Below are 24,800 nucleotides of genomic sequence, written 5' to 3'. Positions count from 1 at the left end.
AAGGTGATAGCGATCTTTGAAACCATGTAAAAATGGGTGCCTGGGTGGCTCAGTCAGTTAAGCATCTGACTTCGGCTCAGGTCCCGATCTCGCGGTTCGTGGGTTCGAGCCCCGCATCGGGCTTGCTGCTGTCAGCGCAGGGCCTGCTTGGGATCCTTTGTCCTCCTCCCTCTCTCTGCCCCTCCCCCATTCGCACGCGTGCTCTCTCTCTCTCTCAAAAATAAATAAACATTCAAAAAATATATTTTTTTTAAATAAAACGTTGTAAAATATTAGCGACAGAACCACTGTGACACAGGCTGGCCGCTGCCTATGCTTAGTTTCCCGAGGGGCTCCAGGCTTATACTTAATTGGCCTTTGACAACGACAAATCTTCTCAAAATCTATTAGTAAATATCTGTTAGAAATAGAGCTGATGGGGGAGCCTGGGTGACTCAGTCGGTTAAGCGTCCAACTTCAGCTCAGGTCATGATCTCATGGTCTGTGAGTTTGAGCCCCGCGTCGGGCTCTGTGCTGACAGCTCAGAGCCTGGAGCCTGCTTCAGATTCTCGGTCTCCCTCTCTCTGCCCCTCCCCTGCTCACGCTCTGTCTCTCTCTCCTTGAAAATAAATAAACATTTAAAAAAAAAAAAGGGGGGGGGGGAGGTAGAGCCGATAGCATGGAAACATCCTGAATAAGATCCTTTGAAAAGGGAGGGTATATGAATATGAACTAGCACAGCATGTTTCTTTTCTGTAGTTATCAGAGAGACCTTATTTATGAACTTCCTTTACTATCACAAAAAAGAAAACGTGAAAGGATCCTCTCTCGTTTTCGCTTGTGATTTTTTTTTTTTTTTCCCCAAACACCTACATTTCTTTTACTTCTGTCGTTTGTCGTCTCAGCCGCTGTACGATGCCGCTTACCTTACAATGTACAACATCTGCTTCACATCCTTGCCCATCCTGGCCTACAGCCTACTGGAACAGCACATCAACATTGACACCCTGGCCTCGGATCCCCGACTGTATATGTAAGTGGAACATAGAGTTAAAAACCACTTCAGGCCCTCAAAACCGTGGGTTTCCTTTCCTCTGCAGGTAGGAAGGACGCAGCGGCCCCCCTGGTACCATTCAGCCGGGAGATAGATGGCCTGTGTCCTGGGTGTAGGTACCATCCCGGGATGCGTGTGAACCACTCAGTTTCATCTTCGGTAAAATACGGGTGACGGCAGCGTTTTTCACGAGGAGTAAAGGAGGGACTGTGCATGTAAGACAGGTGCACACAGTGCCTGGCACACAGGAAGCTCTCGGGTGGATGGTAGCTATTAATCTGACTCTGACACCCTCCCCCACCATAGCTTCAGGCCTGTGCTGCGCGCTTTCATGCATTCAGAATGTTGAAAACCCGAAGGAAGCTGCTGAGTGAGTACAAATTATTTTCGGGGTTTCCGTGGAGTTTCAGTGAGGGAACTGCAGGAGGATAGCCCGGGAGTTACTGCGCGGTTTCCCCTAGAGGCTACACTTGCTCACACCCGCGTGAGTGGGCTCCGTGCGTACCTGTGGCCCAGCACAAAATGCCGCCCTCCCCCTCGCCTGCCGTCACGAGACCCCGACCTCGGCCTGTGACCGTCGGTGTAGATCGCTCCGATCCTTCCTTCGGAACCGCGCGGCACGTTCCAGGTTTCACCCTCGGGGATGTAGCGACTCGGGGCACTTCCCAAACTCTGTGACCTGAAACGAGACATAGTGTGGCTAATTTCCGTGCGTTCAAGAGAAATTTAAATAGGAAACCGTAGGTCTGTAGAGGGAAGAGGGGCAGTACATCGGCCGCCTCCCAGCATGGCAGGTGCTCAGGCCTGAGCTGCTGGGCGGCTGCTCCCCAAATAAATCTCCGTTCTCTCTCATGTTCTCGTGCTTGTCGGCGATCGTGTTGGGAGTTTCCAGCAGCCTCGTCGTTCATCTGAGTGCAGCTGGAAGGCCTCGCCTATCCCCCAGCATACCATGATGCCCCTGCCCTTCTTCCCACGGGGCGTAATGTAACTCCCGGAGACAGTCGAGAAAGACAGGATCCACTCTGACACTCGCAGAAGCCTCACTGGCTGGCACTTGCCGGGCGCACGCCGCAGGCATCTTTAGGAAGGTGCCTTCCCTGTGGCTCCCAGTTGCCTTGAGAATGTGACTTGTTGTCTGTGCCGAGAGCTTGTTTCTAAGAAGCAGCCCCCTCTGTCCTCCTGCAGTTTTTCTAGGGCAAACAGCAACACGTTGCTCTATGCACCCCCCGAATTTCACATTCCTTCGTACACCTGGAAACGCTAGCAGGGAAAAAGGTGCACGACCGCGTGTTTTCGGGAAGCCCCTCGGTGCTCAGTACCAAGCGGACAAGGATCAGTTGTGTTTCCGTTATGAAGCTGTTCCTTATTCAAGACGGCCAGGTGACACTCTGGGTAGTATTGCAACAGGTGTGCTATTTGAGTGATTAGCTACCTTTTTGATAAATGTGAAGAGCAGTTTGAAATAGAAGCCAGAAGAATTCCACGCATAAACCCGTCCTCTTTCTGCAGCTCTGCTCCATGAGAATTAGTAGCCGTATTTGACGTTCTGACGTGTACTGAGAAGATTGTGTTATTTTTTTTAATTATTTTTTTTACATTTATTTATTCTTGAGAAACAAAGTGTGAGCGGGGGAGGGCAGAGAGAGAGGGAGACACAGAATCCGAAGCAGGCTCCAGGCTCCAAACTGTCAGCACAGAACCCGCCGCGGGGTTCGAACCCACGAACCGCAAGATCATGACCCAAGCCGAAGTCGGACGCTCAACCGACTGAGCCACCCAGGCGCCCCGAAGATTGTGTTATTTTAACAGATTTTAAGGTTTCGATCCACCTGCTGTTTATGAAACATTATTTGACTTGCGGCGCCTGGGTGGCTCAGTCGGTTAAGCGTCCGACTCTTGATTTCAGCTCGGGTCGTGATCTCATGGACGTCACATCGAGTCTGTATCGGGCCTCGCGCTGGGCCCAGAGCCGCCTTGAGATCCTCTCTTGCTCTTCCCCTCCCTGCCCCCCCTTCAAAAAAAAAAAAACAAAAACAAAAACCTTGTGTGACTCATTTGCAAAAAATATAAGGGGCACACCAAGACCTAAAAAGTTTAAATTCCCAAGAGGAAATCTTGATTAAAAGAAGTAACAATTGTCGTCGGAAAGCCACGGTAGCTTGGTTGAGAGCATATGCGCATGATTTAAGTGAAGTCAATCTATGATTATACACCAGCGCTTCCCCTTATGCTACTAGTACTTTTAAACTTTACTGACATTGGAGTCGCCTGGGGCGCTTTAAAATTATCCTAATGCCCGGGTTACACCTCATGCCAGTGAAGCCAGGACGAGGGTGGGAGTGAGGCGTCAGTGTTTTTAAAGATCCCCACGTGATTCCAAGGTGCATCACCGTTGGGGAACCATTATGATACTCCTTTTGAGGCTCATCTGTGAATGAGACTGACAAAAATACCTATCCCGCGTGGTTTTTATGTGGATAAAAGATGGACAACGTAGGGGCACTTGGGCGGCTCGGTTGAGCGTCTGACTTCACCTCCGGTCATGATCTCGCGGTTGGTGAGTTCGAGCCCCGTGCCGGGCTTCGTGCTGACAGCACAGAGTCTGTTTGGGTCTCCCTCTCCCGCTCCCACTCCCCTGCCCGTGCACGCGTGCTCTCTCGCTCAAAGATCAATAAACATTTTGTAAAAATGGACAATGTATGTAAAACTCTTAACCCAGCTTACTGACACGTAAGAAGTAGTCAGTGAACGGGAGCTAATTATTATTGGTGAGGTTGTTGTTGTCAGTGGCCAGAATTTTAACTTGGCACTCTGTTTACTCGCTGCCTTAGTCAGGAGGCGATTGCAGGGAGGTAGACCTGTGGCTCCGCGTGGCCCTCCAGTCCTCCAGGGATAGCGCCCTGCATTACAACAGGGTCGTCACACCTGTGTGCCTTTCGCTGTGGCCTTGAAGAGACAGCCTCCGGAGGTTCATTACCCTGTGCCTTTTCCCATTTGCCAACAGGAAAATCTCCGACAATGCCATGCTCCAGTTGGGGCCCTTCTTATATTGGACGTTTCTGGCTGCATTTGAAGGGACAGTGTTCTTCTTTGGGACCTACTTTCTCTTTCAGACTTCATCCCTGGAAGAAAATGCAAAGGTAAAAAAAATATATATATATGTTCCATCTGTTGGTATTGTAAGCATGGCTTATCTTTTGTCTATCGGCACTGGATTTCTCATGCACGTAATCTAGCTCTAATCATTTTGCCAACTTTTTCTTAAGGTGTGGTCTTTAGTTCCCACAACTTTTTTAGAACGATAGAAGTGTTGAAGTAAGCCACCTCCTGTGCGCATGGCTAACTAGAGAGCTTGTGTACAAACCTTCTAGAAGTTTAACTTGGCTGTAATTTTTAATAGCTGAACGGAGTTTTTAGTACTTCAGCATTTGGATCCCTCTACCTTTCCTGATGTTTTCTTTTTAAGTAAACTCAACCCCCAACGTGGGGCTCGAACTCAGGACCTCAAGACCAGGAGTCACATGGTCTACTGACTGAGCCAGCCAGAGGCCACAAGACTTCGCAAAGCAGGGGCAAAGTCTGGCCCCACTCGGTTCTTGTTTATAGCGGCCTTTCGTGCTTAGAGTTGAAGGGGGGAGCCCCCGTATCTTTACAATATTCGCCCAACAGTTGAAGAGTGGGAATCCCTTTCTCTTCCTCCTTCCCTTCCGCACGGGAGCATAGTGTTTTCCAGAAAGGCTACACTAATCCTGCCAGTGCCTTCCTGGCAAGCGACTACATAAGTCAGCACCTGCGGGGGGGGGTGATTTTTCCCTGGCTTGTGTTCTAGGAAAGAACTGCTGACGGGGTGAGGTCTTCTCACAGCCACACGGTGAATGTCGAGCCCAGCACTTCACATGTGCTTTCGCTACATTCGTTCGATTTCTGGGCTTCCTCTTCAGTGGTCACTCATTCTTCATCATGTAAAGCGAAGCTAAGGTTCAAAATGAATTTACCGAGTACAGTGACTGTGTCCACAACCTGCACAGTCAGCATCTGTTAGGGAAGTCATGGGCTCGAGGAATTTGAATGATACTTTGAAGTTAGGTACTACATACACACAAAACCTTTCTAATTTGGACTAACAGAAGGCAGTTTAATAGGAGTCCCTTAAAATTATTGATCACTGGGAGCACCCGGTTGACTCAGTCAGTAGAGCATGGGACTCTCAGTCATGAGTTCGAGCCCCAGGTTGGACATAGAGATCGCTCTAGAAAAATGGTAAATCACCAAGTAACTGCTGGAGAAATAGAGATCTAGGACTTCAGAGTAGGCACACGTAGCCCTTGTCAAGGAGAGTGCCTTCCTAAATCTCTGTAGGCCAATCCCTTGAGCTTTGCCCACCAGTAAGAAGGGATTACATCACACGATATCTCGGTTCCCCGTAGCTTTACGGCTGCTTCTGTGACGCTCACGTTGTATTTTAGTTTCATCTGGCACATAGATTCTAAAGAGCTGACTATTTCTGAAGAAGTTTGCCGCAAAGTAGGGGGGTACTCTTCCTGCGGTCCTGGTGCCGTGTTTCATTTGCTCAGCAGACTTTGGGTGGTGCGCAGGGAGCTTTGGCCCAGCGTGTGTCCCATTCATCACCCGTTTTGAGTTCATGAAGGCCAAACGAATTAGACTTTACTGCACATGCACATGTCGCCACCCTTCTAAATGTTTGCTAAAGTTACAGTAAGTGTAAGAACTTGTCAGCAATTAAACATGACACCACGTATGATTTGGTCAAATCCTTTTTTTTTTTTTTTTTTTGCTTCTGTTCTGTTAATCTGAATTTTTTATGATTTTTTTAAAAACGTTTTACATATCATTTTCTGTTTTAATGCTATGCATTCAGATCTTGACAGCATTTGGTAAGCATATGTGCCATTCATTGCCATAGTTAAGGATTTATACATGCTCTCTGCTTCCCTTCAATGTGCACCTGTTAACAGTTCTAATATTTACAGCCAGAAACTTAGGCTCTATCTTTAAGATGTGAGTTCATTTGTCTAGAGATTGGTCCTCCTTGGAGAGCTTTACTTCTGGATTACAGAGAAAGCCCATATCAGACTCTTCAGAGACACGAATAATCCAAATGCCCTGTTTTGATGAACATGACCGTTAGTGGGAATAGGGGTGGGTTTTTTGTTTCTCTGCCTTTCTGACACCAGTGTGTTCCCTGTTCAGTACTACGTGAAGTAATGGAAATAAACCCCGTCAACCACAAGTGTGCTATAGCTGTCCGAGGAAATGTAGGGTCACAGTAAGATCCAACGGTTTGGCCTGATCACATGTTTCCCTAAACAGTTTCTACGGAAATCTTCAGCATTTACGCCAGAGATTAAAGTTGCCTTTTTATTTGCTTAAGTAGGCTCGTGTATTCATGGTGCGTGTAATTGTTAAATGTTTTTCAGGTATATGGAAACTGGACTTTTGGAACCATTGTTTTTACAGTCTTAGTATTCACTGTAACTCTGAAGGTTAGATTTTTTTATTTATTCAAATATACTTAATACCGTTTTTGTAGTACTTTCTGATCTCCCACTGTCCTGTCTTTTTTGTCTTCTCTTTATTTTTTATTGCAGGTTGTTCATTCAAGTATGAATCTTTACCAAACTGTGTATGATATTAGATATTTAGACACTTGTATGCTATTTGTGAACCATTTTTCCAGTCTGTTAACGTGTTCTCTTTCATTTCATTCCGTAAAAATTCATACACCATAGTTATGTTCAAAATCTGTTGCTTCTCTCTCCAAGACACTGTAAGTGGTATATAGATAGGCTGTGAGTGTGTGTGTGTGTGTGTGTGTGTGTGTGTGTGTGTTCATGTTAAAGAGTTGAATAGTTTTTAAAACTAGGTATCTGTTTGCCAACACCAGGCCTCAAAGCAGTTTGGGTACCTAAGACGATCGAATAGATGTCCATGAGCGAGAAATGTGTGCAAAAGAGCTCAGTAGTGACAAAATTTTATATAATGTCTTTATCACTGACGTGTATCCATATTAGTGATGAAATGCATAAGAATGTACAGCAGGTAGCATACAGGAGTCATTGGCATTAACATGCAGCCACGTAGTATACTCTGAAGGCTTGCTGAATTCGACCCTTGAGACTTCCGATTTGGGACTCTCTTACCCTTGAAAGCATAATCAAATTCTTCTGATGATCGTTCCAGTAATGAATACCTCACGTGGGGTCCAAGAATGAGCATCTTTAAATGAATTCCAGTGGTCCAAACTAGAATTCCAGAAGAATGATTGACAAAGGACCTCTGATCATCTCCCCTCTAAGTTTTTATTCCCGATTCATTTCTCATACCAAACAGAGCCAACGTGCGTTTGCATTTTTCATCGACTATTTCAGTAATATTTTAGGGCTGCAAAAGAAAATGCTACAATTTTACCTCGGTTTAGCCACTTACTAGCTGGTATTCTTGGGCAAGTGACTCCATTTCTCAGTACCTTCATTTCTTCTATAAAATGGAGATAAGCGTTATCGCTTAGGATTTTTAGTGGGATGTCTCTCAGTGAAGACACACAGAATTTAGAACGGTGTCTGGCACATAGAATGTGGTCAGAACGATAGATACTAGTTGTTGCTATTTATTACCATGATTCACAGGATCATGATTTGAAATGAAGGCCCCCCCCACCTTTTTTTCACCTGCTCTTGCCTATGGCCCCAGGGCTTCCAAGTGCCCTTCGATGTCAGAGTTGGCCTTACCGTGCTGTCTTTCATGTGTCCCTCGAAAGACGTGCACTCTCTCATCTTTGGATGGGCATCATTGTGACCTTTTCCCGAGCAGCCCAGAGGTTTATGGATGAGAAACTATAATAGAGAGTGGAGGACCGGGGTGTCACAGCAAGTAACAAAATGGAGACACCACCTCCTCTTTTAAAAAGTTCAAAAACATCCCCAGATGTTAGTCCACGTGGCCCAGCGATTTTAAACAGGCAGAACAGACCATACTTTTTATTTTTAGATTGCACTTGAAAACCTCAGGTGCCACAATCCGAAGAGACAGTCGGCCCTGGCAGAAGCGTGGAGGGATTAACACCTAAGGCAACTGAAAGTGTTACTCGTGTAACGGACTAGACCTGGCTTTCACAATTGAAAGGCGCACTACCTGGTCAGGCCCGTGATTCATTGCTACATGGCGCCAGGCGTGTAGACCTAGTTCCCTTGGCATTTAATAATCCCCAGCTGTTGTGTTGGAGCTGCCTCCCTGTAGTTCGTCTCCTCTTCCTAACTGACCCTTCCATCTCCTGCTGCTTTTCTGTGTCCATCTAGTGCCAGCTCGGCCTTGTCCGTTTGTCGTCAGCTTCTTGGCCGCCACTCCCCGAGGACTTGGGGCTCCAGCCTCCTGGATATTCCCGTGACCCCGATGCCTGCCTCTCCTTCAGGAGTGCGGCATCTCCAGCCCCACACCCACCTGTTACTTGCTTGACACATTCCCCCCCCCCCCCCCAAGCCTATACTGTAGGGTCTAGAGGCCTTGGGACAGAGCTTAGCCCTTTCTTGCCCTGGCTCTGTGAAAAGTCTGGATTCTGTTCTTCTTTTAGTTTCCCTCTCTTCTAGTTGCCTGGCCCAAGCTAGATCCTCCCGTAGGTATCCTAAGGTATTCAAGTTCTCGAGTGGCAGAGTGGACTTACTGCCCGGGGCAGTTTGTACCCATCACGACATCTCTTGTGTTGTGTCTTTTCAGCTCGCCTTGGATACTCGTTTCTGGACGTGGATAAATCACTTTGTGATTTGGGGTTCTTTAGCCTTTTATGTATTTTTCTCATTCTTCTGGGGAGGAATTATTTGGTAAGCAGCTGTACACGTGTGAGTAATGTGTAAATAACAAAGTAGATATGTGTATATGTACATTGTCTATGCAAACGTTAATTATACTTTCGAAGCGCCGATCGGGTAAAATGGCAGGTCTTCAATATTCATGGATTGGGAGTCACTTCAGCTACGAATGCTGCTCATTTCAGGTAAGATTTTGCAGGCAAGTAAATGGACTACACGGGTCACGCAGAAGTCCTCCCTTCTAATAGCCCCCGTCCAAATCTTTCACCTTGAAGGTGTGTAAGCCTGTCTCTGTGAAGTGAAACCGTAAGTTCTAGCAGGGACCTTCCATGTGATTTACGGTGGAAATACTCATCCTGTGACGTTTCTACGTGACACAGTGGCCAACAGATCCGTTATTACCCATTTGGACTCCCTTGTCTCTTTCTGGGCCGTTACTGTCAATCTTGTCCCTACAGGTCTGCTCAGGGTGTGGAATACATACCACTCAGTATCCAGAGGGTTGTATCTTAACCTCACCATCTCGCTGGCGGGGGCGGGGGGGGGTGGTTAGAGGCAGACTGGACAGTGTGGCCTTCGAGTTCACTGAGTTCATGTTGATTCGGTAGACGTTCATTTGGGATCCCTTTTGTGTGACGCACTCTGGGGGAAACGGAAAGGAGATCAGAATCTAGCGAGAGGGGCGTATAAGCTGTGATGGGGAGAGTTAGAAGGAATGAAAATAAGTTAGATTGTCCTCTCCTTTTCTTACTCCCAGAGGCCTAAATGTTGTGTAGCCGCTTTCATTAACCAGTGGCTTCTCTTGACACGGATGCAGAGAGCATGGCTAGAGGAAGCCATAGGGTGCAGTTCTAGGAGGACATTCTTTGCACGGGTTTGGGCAAAATCACGCATACAAAATACTCCACGTTATCACGGAGATGTGAGGCTGTGTTTATCGTCCTTTGAGACTTCATTAGAAGAAACTCTTACTGCTTTTGAGACGCTGTTAAAATGAAGGCCTTAAGAAATAAAAATATGAAAAGCCTAATCGCGTAAGGAACTACCAGTTCCAAAAAGTGTAATCATGGCATATGTTGGGCACCTCCAAGAGGTAATTTCTGCAGCAGTGAAGCTGACGGAAGTCCCTGTTGTCTTTAATAATCCACAAATTAATCAAAGTTGGTTAATCAAATGTAATATACAATTGTAATTCTGCCCAGAGCACCATAATTCTATCTATGAATCCATGTAATCAGCTTCTGAACTAATGCAAAATTTCCACAAGAATAAAATGTTTCTAGCCAGCTAGTTTCTAACTCTGACCACAGACCGTCCCTTATTGATGAAAATAAATCCTTCAAAAGATTAAGACATTGTCACACCTGTTTTCATTCATTAGAGATACTTCCTGAAAACGTAATAGTGATAAATCTGTTTTTATTTTGTTGCCCATAGTGCTGTCCTTCAGTAGAGCTGAGTTGAGCCACTACATGAATATAAAACTTCTATTATAAAGCAACCAGCGAAATATGACCAGAAACTGTGAGAGACTTGAGCTGAATGCTCGTTCCAGCTACTATCTCTGGACACACTCAGCCCCGAGGCGTGGTGACACATCCCTCTGTGGGGACTGGCAGTGAGAACGATGATTTCTGAGCCCCAAACCCAATCCAGGAATAATACCTTTTGCTTTCTGCTGTTCCCCTGTAAAGCTCCATAGGTATCCTCAAGACAAAGAAAATTCTAGAGCGGTGAATGACAGAGTATTGTGGGTACTGTGTGGAATGCCCTGTGACCCCCTGTCACTTGTGTACTGGACGCTTATTAGGGTCCATTAACTGCCTAGAAAATGCGTTAGGGTGCCCTTCAGAGTTAGAGTGAGAGCTCTGCAGAATTCTTTCCTGGACGGTAGGGACCCTAGAAGACTTAGCCCAGACCTCCTGAATTTCTCCACCTCACTGTTCTGCTCACTTCCTCTGCCCACACTCTAGTCCCCATGTACCTAGAGCCGCAAACTTGATTTTATTATGTTACATGAGAGGGAGGGCACAAACATCGATTTTTTTTTTTTTTTTTTTTTTTTTTTTTAATGAGGAACAAATTTATCTTCAGCGAGCCCCTTGCATCGTCTAATAAATGAGACAAGTGGTTATCTGCCCAGAGCTCCTAATCCGGGGAGAATCTGTTGTGTATCCCAACCCTGGACACTCCCTCCTCCCCTGCTGCAAACAGCGTGTAGTCTGCTGAGGCTCTCCGTGCCTCGGCCTGGGGAAACTAGCTGTGCTTCTCTGTGGCCACCAAACAGCTCGGTGAATGACTTCGAATGAAATCCAGCATCCGGATGAAGGGTCCTAGATATCTGGCCCCCAAGACTGCGTGTCCCATTAGCAACATTCTCCTGTCCAGCCTGGTTGGCACACCCTGGGTACCCCGTCTGTATTCGGGGATGAGAACGGTGGAGAGAGAAACTCGACCCTCCCTTTTATATTGACGTTGGGGGGGGGGGGCGGGGCGGGCGGGGTGTAAAAACGTCTTTTACATTTCCGAATGTAGAGCACAGTCCATTCTCCTATGAACAAAACAGCTGAGGAAGTAAAATACCTTTTAGCATAAGAAGTAAGCATTTCTTTTTGAGTATCTTGAAGCCCCAACATTTTCTAATGCAAATACATACTCTGCACTTGACGGTTTTAAAGTTGATTGCTTAGTTGTTTTCAGGTCGCATGCACTTTATTGTCGTGTTTGCCCTTTAGTTATCCTTTCTTTTTCCTCCAAGCATTTAGTACGTGAAATCTGTGTAGTACTTTGGGGATATTCTCAAAGGCAATTATTTTTATTAAGGTGTGTAATTTAGAAGAGTCCCTTTAACTACAAAAGATAATGTCGATGACACCTCTGTTTGATACGACAGGACCTGATTTCTTTTTCCATTCTGTGTTTTCTTTCCACCCTAGGCCTTTTCTCAAACAACAGAGAATGTATTTCGTATTTGCTCAAATGCTATCTTCTGTGTCTACGTGGTTGGCCATAGTTCTTCTAATATTTATCAGCCTTTTCCCTGAGATTCTCCTGATAGTCTTAAAGAATGTAAGAAGAAGAAGTGCCAGGGTAAGAACTAAATTTATGTTATCACTTGATTTTTGGAAGGGGCTTCAATATCTGCCATGAACTAAAAGCCTTATTTAGAGAACTGCATTAGTTACAGCATGTTAAACCCCTCCTTACAGGTGCATCACTTAATTTCCTCTTCTGCATAAAAAGTATAGTAAAAACTCCGTTACCCAATGCAGGTGGTAAGTAGACTCCTTAATAGTGTTCTATGTGACCTTTAGCAAAATCCATATGGAGCATCTCATATGCTCCATATGGAATTTTAAATGGAAAAAATGGTTGTTGTTTTTTTTTTTTGGTTTTTTTTTTTTTTTTTAGCCTAGAATTTTCACACCAGGAATTTCCACACCAACATTCCAGCTTTAACCTTAGAAATTTCCCTGCGGGTTGTTTGCAGAGGTTTTTTTGTTTTGTTTTTTGTTTCTTCAGTCGATACTCCCAATTTGCTTCTTTCAAACCTCTCCCCACCCCCCTCCTCTGATTATAGTGCTGCTTAATCTCTGTATCGCTTCTAGCCCTGTCTGTCCAGCAGTATATCTGAACCAGAGAGAACTCCCTGGATGTGATTTCTGCATCCTTACCTTCCTGAACACACTTGTAAAAATTCAGATTATTTTATGAGTGTGTTTTTAGTTTTGCTGCTTAAATCGCCAAATTCTTGCGGGAGCGACAAGTTATTACCCTCTGCCAGCCTAATTGCTTGGCCCTGCATTGTCTGATAGCTTTCAAACATTTCCAAAAAGCCTTTCAAGTGAAAGGGTAGATTAGCCTGGAAAATAAAACTGGCACATTCTGACCAACAGGTTAATTTAATATGTCCTATTCCTGCCAACGCTAATTCATTTTGCCAAGCAAAACCCTGTTTGTCTCATGATTCACAGCACCTCCGTCTCACAGCCCCTCCAGTGCAATATTTTCAGGAAATAGTCTAACGTATATCTACCTGACCTATCGGATCAAATTTGCCAACCAGCTGAGCCACAAAACTGGCTTGTCTGATGGGGGTTTTGGCCCACTGATTTGATAGAATGCAGCGGTTGGCATCGTGCAGTTGTAGGAGCTGAAACGATTACGAGAAAACCTTTCGCGACTAGACGCGTGAAAGAGGACCTTTCGTGATCAACAGGTTGGCATCGGCTCCAGTCGAAAGCAGTCGACTGTCAGCGGCACGAGCCACGTCGATTCTGGGTACACAGAGCCAGCCACTGTACAGTTAGGTGGCCGGAACTGGCCTTAACCCCCTGCCGCCGCATGCCTTGCGGGCGGCACTGAACACGGTACCATTACCCTGGTCCACTCTTTAATCCCTCCAGTAGACCCCTGACCGTCTCCCTCCAGCCTGGGATTTAGTCTTAGGATGCGAAAGAGGCATTTGCTTGTCTGAGTATGCCTCCGTATCAGTTGACCAGGGGTAAAAACAGGTCGATACAACACGTTTTTCCCAGAATGGCTCGAGCAGCAACTTCCACCGAGCCCGATAAAAAACGGTCACTGTAAGAAATGGTTTGGTGCCTTGTCATAATAGAGAATTTGTCTGGGAAAGATCTCTGAGGTGCCCTCCCATTCTCCTTACTTGGGAGTACACTTTGGGAATGCTCCTAAATGTTTTTCTTAGTTGGGTCGGTGGGGCTCCTGCTAACTGATGGCTCACACCCAACTTGCCACTCTCAAGAGGATACACACACCTCAGAAATCGAAACCTTCGAACACATCACCCCGTCCTCTTCCTTAGACCCCTTCTTTTAAAATAAGTAAGTAAAATAAACATTTTAAAAAAGAAAATAAATAAAAGGGGGGCCACCCGGCTGGCTCAGTCGGTTAGGCGTCCGACTTCAGCTCGGGTCGTGACCTCACGGTTCGTGGGCCCGCGCCCCGCACCGGGCTCCTTGCTGACACCTCGGAGCCTGGAGCCTGCTCTGGATTCTGTGTCTCTCCCTCTCTGTCTGCCCCCTTCCCGCTCGTCCTCTGTCTCTCTCAAAAAGAAATAAACATGAAAAAATTGTTGTTTTAAATTAAAAAATAAATAGACACAGGCTGGAGGTGACTTTTCTATAAATTCAGTGGCCATAAAATAGAGGGATGATACAAAGCAGTCCCAGATAAAGACGTAGAACGTTTTCTTTCCACGCAAACGGTAGAATCCGAACTTCTGCCGGAAGCATGCGGTTCGGCATGCGATTTGTTTGCCATGGGTTATGTCCACGATACGAGGATTTATAGTGCCTGTGCTATAGCTTGGCATGCTGGTGTGCTAGAACGACCGGGAAAACTCCCATGATCACCTTCATTCATCCAATCACTCATTCATCGATCCCTACCCTCATTGAACCAGAACATGTGTTGAACCGCCTACTGATGAACATCTCTCTTTACGTCCAGTGTCTGAAAGGCTAAATGGTTTTTCAGACTCTGTGGGATTTTGAGAGTTGCAGATGAGACGAAAAGTTGCGGGCACTCAGCAGCACTGCCTCTCCCCCCCCCCACCCCCCCACCCCCACCTTGTGAGGAAACGCAAGAGCAAAGTAGTGCGTACGAATGCATAAAGGCCAGCTGAAACAGCCATGGCTGTCCTGATAAGTCACGTCTGTTTCCGTGAGGCCCTGTTTGGCCGTTCAGAGAAGCAGAGGCCACTTGTAAGATAAAGGAGAAAGAGGATCTTCGTCGCCAGCCAGCCTGGCATCCTGGGTGACTTCCCACTTTGTGTAATATCCCTTGCTAAGGCATTGGCTTCACTTTAAAGAGCGGCCAAAGATTCTCTTACACTGGGTCAGCCTCCTGCCTGCCACGCTCCCTAAGGTGGTAAAGTGAGTGTCCCCACCCAGACCTGGAAGATTCCCCCCCCCCCGACTTCAGCCAGTAAGCGTGTTGGAGCCTTTGGACACATAGCCAGCGAGCGCCGTGCTCGTGTGGGTCTTGGCAGCCGTCACCAGGAGGGAACGCGGCAGTGGGTGGTGAAAACGTCTCTGGCATTTGAGAAAGAAGCTAAGCCACGTACACGCCACAATTACAGAAGCGGCCTTCTGCTGCATTCCATTCAGTTCGACACACGTCGCGTGAGGGTCCGCTGTTAGCTAGCCACCGCACTAGGTGACAGTAATCCAGGGATGAGTCACGCGTGGCCCCAGCTCACGAGGAGCTGCCACCCCAGCGCAGTTCTAAAGAGGATTTTTACGCAACCCTTGGGGAGGCGGGCACGGAGCAGAATAGTAAGTAGACTCCGGGATGTGGCGCGTTGTAACACGTCCGAGCTATTCCAAGTCGCCACGTCCGGAAGCCGCCGGTAAAAAGGCTTGTGTGGCAGCCTCCAGCCCAGCCGGGTTCCGTCCCGACATCAGCACCGGAGAGGATCCCGCTGTCTTCGCAAACGGGTTCCCTCGGTCATTTAACTCCGGGTAGTTTCAGCTACCTGTTCCTCAGCTGTCTTTTCAGCAGTGTGGTTAGCTTTTGAGGCCCAGGTCCCATCATGAAGGATCAGAAAGCTTTTCTTTAGCTCCTACCCTGCCAGAGCTGCATCCCCGTCACGACGGGACGTGACGAAAGCACCCGTGAGCGCGGGACAACGGAACAGCAAGACGACCCCTCGGAGGAAGTTTCCGGTGTAGGAACCCCGGTGGGTGCGTCAACGGGTTGTGTCTCCCCTAAGCACAGTTGCTGGGCTCCGTGGTAGTCAGTGAGCTGACCCCTGCCCTTTCTGGCCAAGTGGTAGCTACCGCTTGCCACTTCCGATGGAGGACTTGCCCGCGTACCTTTAAGTAAGTTTGCCCGCGTAACCCACCGCTGTCAAGAGGGAGGCTTGACTTGGCCTGCTAGACCCTGGACTGCTGTCCTCTGATGGCAGTGGCCCTAGCCACGTGGCCGTGCCTAGCATGGGATGTCCGCACGAACAGCAAGAAAGACTCTATTACGTAGGGAGCTCTGCCAGAGAGAGCGCCTTGCAAACTTTGGAGAATACGCTTTATCCTGTTAAAAACGGTGGTGCCGAGGCTGATTACTGTCATGATTCTGACAGTGTCCCAGCCAACCTTGGCCTCTAAGGATAACAGTCCTGTTGACCCGATCAGGCAAAACGTTGAATCCTCACATTGTGGCTGTTGAGACGGACCTTTATGCATTGGCCTCTTTGACGCAGGTGACTGCGGAGGAATGTGGGAATGTCATACTCTTCTAGCTCATTCTCTCCCTTCCTTCCCCCTCCACCAGTCGCTGGCTATATCGGTTTTTGATTGCTTTAGATCTTCTTTCCATGCTCTCTCCTGCCTTCTCTACTTTCATATTCCCTTTCTCTTTCCTTTATAAAGCGGCCTAATCTATGAACCCCTAAAATTTCTGCTTCCTATAAATACTTTTATCTCTGACGGTTGGATATAAGGTTTTGAGTGTACCAAACTGTGCTTAGGGTTGCAGTCTTAAATAAATAGGGTTGAATATTAAACGTGGGGGCGGGGGACTCGGTGTCGTGTTAATCTCACTATGAGAGTTTTGCCCGCAAAATGGAAGACAGGACAGTTTAAAATTTTTCTTCCCAGAAACAACATATTTATTTCTCTAGCCTTATCCATTGGGGATTTGCATGTTGCCAACATGTCACCAACTTTATTTAAGGAAAATACGAACAGGAAAACAAATACAGCTGTGTTCAAACATCTGTGAATAAGTCAAAGTATTTGCCTGTAAGAGTTTTATTGTTTATTCGCTGCTATTAGATACATACGATACTTTAGCTGATATCTTTTTTTTAGACCTACTTTCCATTAGGCACTGAGTAGATAACATGGGTAATCTTGATTAGCAGAATTGCTCTCTCTAGGCGTTTTACAGGAGAAATTCCTAGCCCTTTAGCCTACCCTGCTGAAGAGGTCTCTGTAAGAAAAAAGAGAAAAACCGATCAAATGACATTAGGATAGGGGCGCCTGGCTGGCTCAGTCGGTAGAATGTGCTACTCCTGTTCTCGGGGTTGTGAGTTTGAGCCCCACGGCGGGTGTAGAGATTACTTAAAAATAAAATCTTTTTTGGAAAAACTACGTTAGAATAAGGGAAGTTCAACACTGGTCCGGCAGTAAATGGGAGCGAAGTGTGGTTTCACCAAACGTCTTCCCATTGCGTTAGTTTTGTTAGGTTTGTAACATGCCACGGCCCGACGGCAGTCAGTCCCTTCGTGTTGAATCTGTGCAGCTGGATAGGGGAGATAGTTACTTCAGGATAGATTGGTGATGGACCCTGGACATAGCTCTCTGACCCATGGATTTCGAGCCATGTAGGTTAGTGAGTTAACGGTTAGAAACAAGCCATATTTTAGTGAGAGGCGTGTTTTAAAATGATGCAGAATAGTCCGTCTTCCCATGAACAAAGCAACTTTAAATTGTTATACGGAGAAATAGTCATTTGCACATATAATGGACTGTTCCTAACTCTGACTCTACTATTACTTCAGAAAGCGATGCCTTCAAAACTAACGTGTCATTTCGACTTCGAATTCTCCAGGTTTCTTTTTAAATGTCTTACATTTCAGAGAATATTTACTTTTTTTTTTTTTTTTTTTTTTTGGTTTCTGCATTTCTCTTTTCTCTACTGCAATTTTCCACCCTTTGTGCAATTGTGAACAAGGTAACGAAACGCCTCCCTTCCTCAGGAACATCTACTATCTTCATGCTTTCTCAAACTTCCAGCAATCACAGTTTCTCTTGGAGTGAATAAGGTGATTTCCTTTCTTAATGTACCGACTTGCCTGCGTTCTCATTTGCTTGACACCATTTTTCTGACTCTTTATGAACGATGACTTCTCAGTGCTCATTTCTCTACCTTCTGTTGATACTTAAGAGTATTTTTGTCATTTTCCTTTAATCATTTGTTCACCTTCTCAAATGGTCACACTGGAGAGGAGGTGATGTTCGAACACTCGGACCGTAACTCTCTAGCCCCATTGATTCCCGGTGCACGGTGGAAGCCACGGCGCGCTAGAGCTAGGGTGTTCACGAAGACAGGAATGTTTTGCACAAATCTCTCTTTGCTCGATACACTCACAGCACCGGCCCAACTCTCAGAGGTGTTCACCAAAAGGATGGTAAGGTTTACTAATCCAACCATATTGACTCATCTCCCGCATAACCTACCAGTGTCATTTCAAAACGCCCAGTTTGCCTTATACTACTAATATCTGTATACTTATACCATGAAAACCGTTCAATTCGAGTTGGAGACTTCCTTAGGTCTTTAAGTGTATCCGTTGAAATGTGACACGTCTGCTGTAGCTTAATCGTTTGTACTTTTGGCCAAAAGAGTAGTCTGTAGGAAATGATTCTTTTTCTTCTACATTTTTATCACCAGGTAGGTTAACCAGTCTTCAAATGCTTTAAGTATCTTTACCTCACTATTACAGAGAAATCTGAGCTGTAAAAGGGCATCTGACTCATTATCCGCCAGACCTTCAGTCAGACCTCTTCTTTTACGAACATTCTCAGACGAATCTAATATATTGTAACAGGTACCTAGTGGTAAACGAGCGGGCTGGCTTTAAAGAAACAGATTAACAGCATTATAAAGACAAAAATGAAAATAGCACTCTAAATTTTCTCTGCTGTTGGTGTGGTGAACTTTATACTTACTCTTTACAAAAATATAAAGATGCATTCCTTGGAATATGGGGCAAATTGGTATTTTAAATTTGTTAAGCTCCCAAATGAAACTTTAGGCCTTTTGCAGAGCTGGAGGGTAAAAAAACATATTTACTTTGCGAGGGGCGACTTGCGGCAGAGCCGTCCCGTGAAAGTGCTCGTTAATACCGATTAGGAAATAACAGTCTCGACTGAAAAAGATCATTCGGAAAACTGAAAACAAATATTCCAAAATTGCATCTGTATAACGTCAAGTCAATTTAGCATTGCATGTTCTTTTGGGAATTAGGTGCAAATAATCCAGTGTGTTTGTACCTCCGTGTGCTGTGTCTGTGTGTTTGCAGGTATACACTTAATGTACTCGTACATGTCTGCCCCCCCAAATTAATGACCCAACCTAATCACTTTTTTTCATGTCAAGTTTTATTCAAGCTAGATGTTTCGACTTGTCAGAGGTAAAAGCTCAAATCTTTCCCAGCCATTCAGGGGGATGCTAACCTAATTACGTGGAACGCTTCTTCGCAGTTCATTTTCCCAAAGACGACTAAATCCGTTTTATGGCCTGTTGCCTCATTTACCCCCAGAGACGAGTGGGGGGGAATTGCCGTGACACGGGAGGTGTCCTCTCCTCTGCGTGTTTTCTCCCTCCCACTCACTGCGGTGGCCTCCGTCGTCCCAGACCTTTAGAGGCCTTTTCTCCTCGGCCCGTAGGAATTTAGAGTAATTCGTGAATGAGGTTTCCGAGCCCATCAGCTTGGAAACAACTCCATACAGCTTAGGGCAGGGCCGTCTCTCCTGCGCACCGAAAAACTGACGGTCATCGGGGGCCTCTTGCCTTTGGAACTCCCGATCGATCGGGAGTCCTCCCCGTGGGCCCGTTTTTCTCGTCAGCTGTCAACTCCCCCCACCCGCCAGCGAAGAACAAAAAGGAGAGTAACGGAGCGCGTGCTCTGGTTCTCCTGTGCCCTACGGTTTTTGCCAGTCTGCGTCCCCAGTGTTGCTTCGGACGCAGACTCCCTTGGCCCCGGCGCACCTCTTAGCCTTCCCCGTTGGGAGCGGCTCGCCTGCTTCGATCTTCCTTCCCTCGGTACCGAATCTGCCTCCCAGTGGCTTTCAAAGCCTTGGGCCCTTTTGTCCCAGGTAGCCTTGTCCTAAGCTGTATGGTGCCTTTTAGCTCTCCTGTTCCCAGCTCATTCTGTATCCCCCTGGATCGCTTTCTTCAGCTCGGTCCGCGTTTGGGAGACCCGGCTGGCTGAGACGCTGCTTGTGCTTTTGGCCTCTCCAGGGCCTTAAGTCCTACAACGCCTGACACAGAAGTGGGGAAGTTTTCTCGTGAGGGGACAGTCGTCTCGCCCTCAACGTAGTCATTTCCTCCAGGAATTTATCTTCACGTGGCATTATTTCTCCTCCACGGAAAAAATTTGGCAATTGGCCTGGCCCCTGAGTTTGTCCCTCGATAAGGGAGCGGTGGGCGACTCCCTTTATAAGTTCTCGGCGTGAATGGCGACCTTATTTTTATTTTGGTTAGAGTCGGTCACCGTGACGCTGCCACCTGAAAAAAAAACTGTTAGGAAAAAAAGGTTGGGTTGTAGAGTATAAATCAGGTATGTTGAGAGGCACGAGTCTTAGGTCTTGGGAGGGGGCCTCCAACCCAACCTTTTAAAACCCAACTGGGGGGGGGGGGCCGTCAGGTGTATCTTCTTCCCTGGGAGAGCACTGAATAAGGTTCAGGGGACAGAGAAGGATCCACAGATTTCTTAGGGCAGTTTCTGTGGTGGCCTTGCCAAAAAACAGGATGAATAAGAGAAACCGAAGCTTCGGTTGACTTACAGAGACATGATCTCCCAAAAAGAAAATTCACTTGAGCATTATGGGGAAGAAACCGGTTCCTTTCAGTAAAGGAAAGACAGTTTCACAGCAGTCTTTCGAAACGGAGTAGATAGATCTTCAGACTTCCTCTGTCAAAATGTACACACCCTGGAAAACAGTAATCCGTTCATTGGTTCACCACCCCTGAGTATCCGCTGTATGCGGGACGCGGCGCTAGGTGCCGGAGATAGACCAATGAGACGACCCTATCTTCAGCTCCCCGGCTAGAGGGAGGGACCCTGCTGAGCTAAGCCACGGCTGTGCTAGGTGGTCCTGGTGGTAAGGATGACTGAGAGAGCCCTGGAGCAATCCAAAAGCAAAAAGCAAGTCTGAATCTACTCGGCCAACAATTGAAGCAAGGATGAAAACCTGGGTATCGTGTCGCCCTTTTTGTTTCCCTGCATGTGAATAAAACTTGGCACTTGAAGATAGCTCCTTTACTCTCATAACAAAATTTACTACTTGATTTATTTTGGAAAATGCTAAACAGATGGCTTCGCGCGATTGTTAAAATAAACCTTTTAACTCTGTATGTTTTAAATTTTTCAGAATCCGAATCTTGAACTGCCTATGTTATTGTCCTACAAGCATATTGACAGTGGTTACAGCTAAAAAAGAAAGCACGAAGACACAACTACGAAAAGTTGTCATCTCAGGATACGCAATATGCAACAAACTAAACCCCTCTCTCTTATGTCTAGGGTTCAGAATAAATGTCCATTACAATACCAAATGACTCTCTTAAGCATTTACAGTTATCGTAAGTAGCCGTCATGGCCAAAGCTCTAAGTTATGAATCCTATGAAAGTTGAAAGCAAGAAGAATAATTAGAATTTCTGGCTCTAGATAGACGACTATAACTACCAAGTGGGTGCTCTCTTAACCCATGAACTCTGTGAATGGATTTAAATATAATCGTATAAAGTAGAAGTCCTACAATGGGAATGAATAGATTTTGCTAATATTACTTTTTTTTTGCCTGGCAGAAGACATAGGCTGTTTGGATCACATTTCTTGTTCCTGCTGAGTGATAATCTTAAATTATTTTTTTTTTTCAAACATACGAAAGGAATACTTGAAAATACAAGAAGACTAAGTGGTATCAGTGCATCAGAATAATTCGTCCTTTCTGTTCACCCACATGCTAATTCTGTCCTCATGGAATATCCTTGCCAAAAACTAACCTTGAACCCTTACGTGGAAGGAATGTTAATCCTGCATATTTTTGTGAGAATCAACAGAAATTACTTATTTTTGTTCTTCTGAATTAAACCCCACTTAATGGGTGGATGGCTACCAGATTATTTTCAAAATAAAGCATTTCCAGTCACTTAGAAAGAGTTGAAAAGGCTTAGAAGTTGAAAGGGCTTAGAAAGAGCCCCTCGAAAGAGTTAAGATCTAACGGATATTTTCCAGTATTCATTTTCCTGGGGTCCGAGGTGGGATAGGCAAAACCATAGTCCCATAAAACTAAAGCCATCTGAATATCCGTGTTTTATCATTTTCTGTGGAGAGGTGAAAAAATAGCTTATTTCCAACTGTTAACGGTTATTTCTGGAAAGAGACTGCGTTTGTACATACGTGCAGCACTTTTGTTTTGAACTTGCCAATTTGGGAAGGAGGGATCCGTCCCAAGACCGCGGTTCGGCCTGCACAGCCATGACTCTGAACTTGAATGTTTTCTCTTAGCAAACATGGTTGGGTGACAGTCTGACTCTCAACCGTGAGATTCACCTTGGTGAAGGCCTTGACTTCCTGGACTAGAAGGAGGCTTTAGCCTCCTACGGAGTTCACTGAACACATAAGAATAAATGTGAAATATCTTTATTAAATGTCAAAAGCAAACACATTTGGGGGGATAAAAATGGCTACGTTTGACTACTAGCTTGAAATGGGCTCTTAAACAGTGTTTTCAGAAGCGCCTGGCTGGCTCGGTCGGTAGACCACGCGGCTCTTGGATCTTAGGGTCGTGCGTTGGAGCCCTGTGTCGGGCATAGAGATTACTTTTCTAAAAAAGTGTTTTCACACCAGTTTCCTTTTTTGGTTGTCTTTCTGGCATGCCTGTACTATTATTCGTGTTTCTGTTGTACCTTGCTTTAGGAAAGCGTTGGACCCAATCTATACCGGTGTGTTTATGTGGTCCGTGTGGCACATTTGATTCTTCCATATATAATTTGGGTCCGTATTTAGGTGTCATTTTTCTTGAATTCTAGGAAGGACATAATTCCGGTTACCGGAAACCATTCCGTCATCGTGACCCTTTTACATTATTTCATTTGTTCTCGTCTGTCAGTATTATCTTTGAGTCTTTTGTCGGATGTCCTTCACAGCTTACCTAAGTGCGCTCGCTGTGTTCTGCCGGCCTGAGTTTGAGGTGATCTGCCGAAAACAAAGTCTGTACGTTCTTTGCCTATTCCAAAGAGCTAAAAAGTCAGACCCGGGAAAGCTTTTGACGTTTTTTGTTGTTCTTCTGCTTGTTCCGGCTGTCGCCGTGTTGTTGCCGTTGTCGTTTTACAGAAGTGCCGTATGGGATGTGAACACACGCGAGAGACCCGCAATGCAGAGAGAGGCCCGTTTAACGCCAACCACTGGAGAGTGGCCTCATCAGAATATGCGGGGTAGTGGACATGGAACTGGTGGCGTGGCGCATTCCTTGCCGCCAGGAGGGTGACCGAGGGGGACTTAAGGTCCTATCTCAGCCACGCGTTACACCGCAGCTCAGATGCACGATGGTGATCGTCGTGGCCTAGATCCTTGAGAGGGACCTGACTTTGCTTTTGTGGAAGGTATTTTAGTAACGAGCCAAGTAAGCACTGGTTAGCGGGGGATCGGGCGGATGGAACAACTCGAAGTAAGCCGTCCCCCGGTGTTCCTGGCGCGACAGTCTAACTACCTTGTTTTGTGACAGAGAAAGGGGGAGAATGTAATAGGCTCACATGTACCCATCATTGGAACCACTCTAAACTGTCAAGATGTCCTTGTGATTTTCACAACCGTCGTCCCTTGTTTGAAGGTGTAACCTACTGAGCGTAAACCATAAATTCCCTCTCTACAACATCTACACCAGCAGCAGTATAAATGTAAGCCAAAATTTGCAAGATCCATAATAATTTCGTGATGGAATTTTTTTAATAACATGCAGTATAGAAGTGTGCAGATTTTATGCAAGTGTTAACCAAATCACTTTTCAGCTTGCAACATGGGACTGCAATACTACATTTTTCACTTAAGCAGTTTTTTACATCCACGTCGTTGCTTTCTATAATGACTGTGAATGCCATCTTTTATGAATGCAACTTGCCTTTTTCATTACAGAAATTTTTGTTTGATGTATCAATAAACTTTGGTATGATACGATTGCCATTTTAGCCTCTCTTTTGGAATGGTCTCGGTGTGCTTGAAATTTGGTCAAAGGTGTGTGTGTGTGTGCACCTGTCCCTCCCTCCCTCCCTCCCTCTCCCTGCCCCTCGCTGTCTCCCCTTCCCCCATTCCTCTGACATGGCTCGGCCTGCCTCGAAGACAAAAACCCCACTGTTACCGACTACTGAGAAAGTAAAGTTTTTCCACGGGAGCTGGTTGTGTTACATTTTTACACGGAAGTCTCTGTGTTTTTGTAGCCTTTTAATCACATTAAGCCCTTGACCTGCATTTAGTGAATTTCCTCTTTTTCATCTTTATCTTTTATTTTAATGCCAGTATGGCTCACCCGCGGCGTTCTGTCAGTTTCAGGCGTCTCTCTTGTATTTTCTGGGAAGTGGGAAGCGGGCCGTGTTTGGAGGTGAGACTGGAGTGAAAGTTCCAGCTTTGCTCTTAGAGCCATTTTCCTGTCCACCCTCTCGTCACCTGCAAAATGGCATCTTGGGGGGTGAGGGGTGGTCAGATGAGGCGAAGGATCAAAACTGCCTTGTGAGACTCCATTTGTTATTCCGATGAAATCATCGCTACTTTTACATTAAGGGGATTTTTATCGCCCTGATCTTTTTAATGGATAGTTGTCATGTACCGACTCTTCACAGATGGGACTGTGGTGGAATCTTTCAGTCTTCTTGGATGTGGTTGGTGCGGGCTTCCTTCCTTCCCTTCCCCCACCCAGCCCGGTGGGGAGCCGCCTCGCTGCCGAGCCTGCCCAGGACCGGCCAATAAAGTGAGTATTGTGAGAGTCGGAGTGGTCTGGCCCCTTCGACAAGAAGTGCACATACAAAGGTTAGGGGCTGAGGTTATCACTATGGTTATTCAGTGAATGTGTCCAGGGCCGAAGGGCTGGACGCATACTAATGAAGCTCGAAGGCCCGAGTGCCGGGAATCGTTGTCAGAAAAGCAGGGGCTCGATTATTGCACGACTTGCAAAATCCCTCTGACACGTTTTCCCAG

The 24,800-nt window shown here is 46.1% G+C and overlaps 1 protein-coding gene across 14 annotated transcripts in view; it reads left to right on the top strand.

Annotated features, from left to right (window-relative positions):
• The window catches only part of ATP11C (ATPase phospholipid transporting 11C), a 171,802-nt gene extending 148,010 nt beyond the window's left edge, over positions 1–23,792 (top strand). For 4 of the 14 annotated variants that reach the window (XR_008418236.1, XR_008418230.1, XR_008418233.1 and 1 more), the window contains 8 exons: positions 885–1,012; positions 4,038–4,173; positions 6,472–6,537; positions 8,765–8,868; positions 11,793–11,946; positions 18,326–18,430; positions 20,979–21,769; positions 21,806–23,792. Coding sequence is in view for 5 of the 14 variants with exons in the window: in XM_019421538.2 (XP_019277083.1) it covers positions 885–1,012; positions 4,038–4,173; positions 6,472–6,537; positions 8,765–8,868; positions 11,793–11,946; positions 17,554–17,643 (678 nt within the window). In the remaining 9 variants the exon portion in view is untranslated. Of the gene's footprint in view, positions 1–884; positions 1,013–4,037; positions 4,174–6,471; positions 6,538–8,764; positions 8,869–11,792; positions 11,947–12,065; positions 12,132–17,553; positions 17,645–18,325; positions 18,431–20,978; positions 21,770–21,805 lie in introns of those variants that run through there. The other 10 variants (XR_008418232.1, XR_008418235.1, XR_008418234.1 and 7 more) reach the window with 10 other exon arrangements.
• Positions 23,793–24,800: the final 1,008 nt, after the last annotated feature.

The sequence above is a fragment of the Panthera pardus genome, unplaced genomic scaffold, assembly GCF_024362965.1.
Source record: "Panthera pardus isolate Hobbes unplaced genomic scaffold, ASM2436296v1 HiC_scaffold_27, whole genome shotgun sequence".
In the NCBI taxonomy this organism is placed as follows: Eukaryota; Metazoa; Chordata; class Mammalia; order Carnivora; family Felidae; genus Panthera; species Panthera pardus.
The sequence above is the reverse complement of the archived record's forward strand: the minus strand, read 5'-3'. Positions and strand labels throughout refer to the sequence as shown.